Source organism: Mixophyes fleayi, unplaced genomic scaffold (assembly GCF_038048845.1).
Source record: "Mixophyes fleayi isolate aMixFle1 unplaced genomic scaffold, aMixFle1.hap1 Scaffold_4090, whole genome shotgun sequence".
NCBI classification, from domain to species: domain Eukaryota; kingdom Metazoa; phylum Chordata; class Amphibia; order Anura; family Limnodynastidae; genus Mixophyes; species Mixophyes fleayi.
The window spans coordinates 5,616-7,285 of NW_027448074.1; the positions used below are offsets into that span (position 1 = coordinate 5,616).

General features: G+C 37.8%; 1 protein-coding gene across 1 annotated transcript; it reads left to right on the forward strand.

The window, feature by feature from the left end:
• The first annotated feature begins 454 nt into the window (after positions 1-454).
• On the forward strand, positions 455-1,387 carry LOC142134176 (olfactory receptor 6B1-like). Its single transcript, XM_075194508.1, has one exon. It carries the CDS (start codon positions 455-457, stop codon positions 1,385-1,387), a length of 933 nt encoding a protein of 310 aa, XP_075050609.1.
• Positions 1,388-1,670: the final 283 nt, after the last annotated feature.

Here is a 1,670-nt window from a genome sequence, read left to right on the forward strand (position 1 = left end):
CGCAAAGGCTGTCTCCATCGCATTACCACTGGACCGCCAGGCGGCCCAAAATACTGTTCTTCTGTCCGGCCCGGGTGCCATCTGCCCCCCTGCCTCCCGGGCCAGCCCGCCCCTGACTGCAGTGCTGGTTAAGCTGAATTAATGAGCAGTGAATTTGCCCAATCATTTCAATATGTTTTGCAGTGGTCTTTTGGTTTGTAACACATTCAGAGTTGAGTAGCAATGATTTACATTTAATTACCTTTTTTCCTTCTAATCTTTTATTAGCACTAGTCTGATAATAAATACTGTACTGTTTCTTTTTTAATTTTATGAATGTAATGATAACAACATTAAGAGAAAAAAAACTATGAGATACAATAGTGTATGACCTTATCTTTCTTTCTGTTGCTTGTTTATATTCTCACTTCAGTATAAAAATGAGTGTGGACTCTTCCAGGATAGATCTTGAGTGATGGAAGTAAAAGAAAACCTCACAAAAATCATCAGCAGTTTTATTATTATAGGATTTCCCACTTCTCATCCAATTCAGATCCTCTTATTCTTCAGTTTTCTCTTCATGTATATTTTGACCATTGTGGAAAACCTTCTTGTTATTATCATCATCTGGAATAGCTCAAAGCTCCACAAACCGATGTACTTCTTTCTGGGGCACTTGTCTTTCCTGGAGACCTGGTATGTAACAGTTACAGTTCCCAAATTACTTTCCATATTTCTGACAAATAACAGGGGGATTTCACTTACTGGCTGCATGACACAGCTATACTTCTTCCTTTTCTTGGGCTGTACTGAGTGTGTGTTATTAACTGTTATGGCGTTTGATCGATATGTAGCTATATGCAATCCCTTGCATTATGTCACTATAATGAACCATCGTTTTTGCTTCATATTGGCATTTTGCACCTGGCTCACTGGCTTCACTATATCATTTATAAAGATTTATTACATCTCTCGGCTCACTTTTTGTCATTCAAACCTTGTAAATCACTTTTATTGTGATGTGTCCCCCATGCTTAATCTTGCCTGCGCAGGCACGAAGGTAACTGAAGTTGTAGACTTTATCCTTGCACTGGCTATCCTCTTAGTCCCACTGTCGCTTACATGTTTGTCGTATATGTGTATTTTGAATACCATCCTTAAAATTCCCCATTCCAGTGGGCGTATAAAGGCTTTTTCTACATGTGCCTCTCATTTGGTTGTTGTGGTCATACTCTATTCAACCACACTTTTCATGTATGCTAGGCCGAGTAGGGCTCAGTCTGTTTATTATAACAAACTGGTGTCTGTTGTCTACACAGTGGTGACACCGTTTCTCAATCCCATCATCTACTGCCTAAGGAACAAGGAAGTGAAGGAAGCCATCTGTAAACTTGTCTTCAGGAACTGATCTAGTAAAAAATAGTCAGTAGATGCCTGCATTGCTCACATTTGAAAAATTTTCTCAGGCCTTCCAAATTGTATGTCTTTTATTTTTTGGAATCTACATATGCTAAATTACTGTTAATGGGAAATAGTTTCATGACCATTATTGTCACAACCATTTGATTTATATTTATAAATGGTAATATAAAACATTATTGCTTAACACACAGAACAGTGTCACATAATGTATGCAATAGTAGAAAAACCAAAGACTTCACCATTTCTAAAGTAAAGTTTGGATGAAAAAT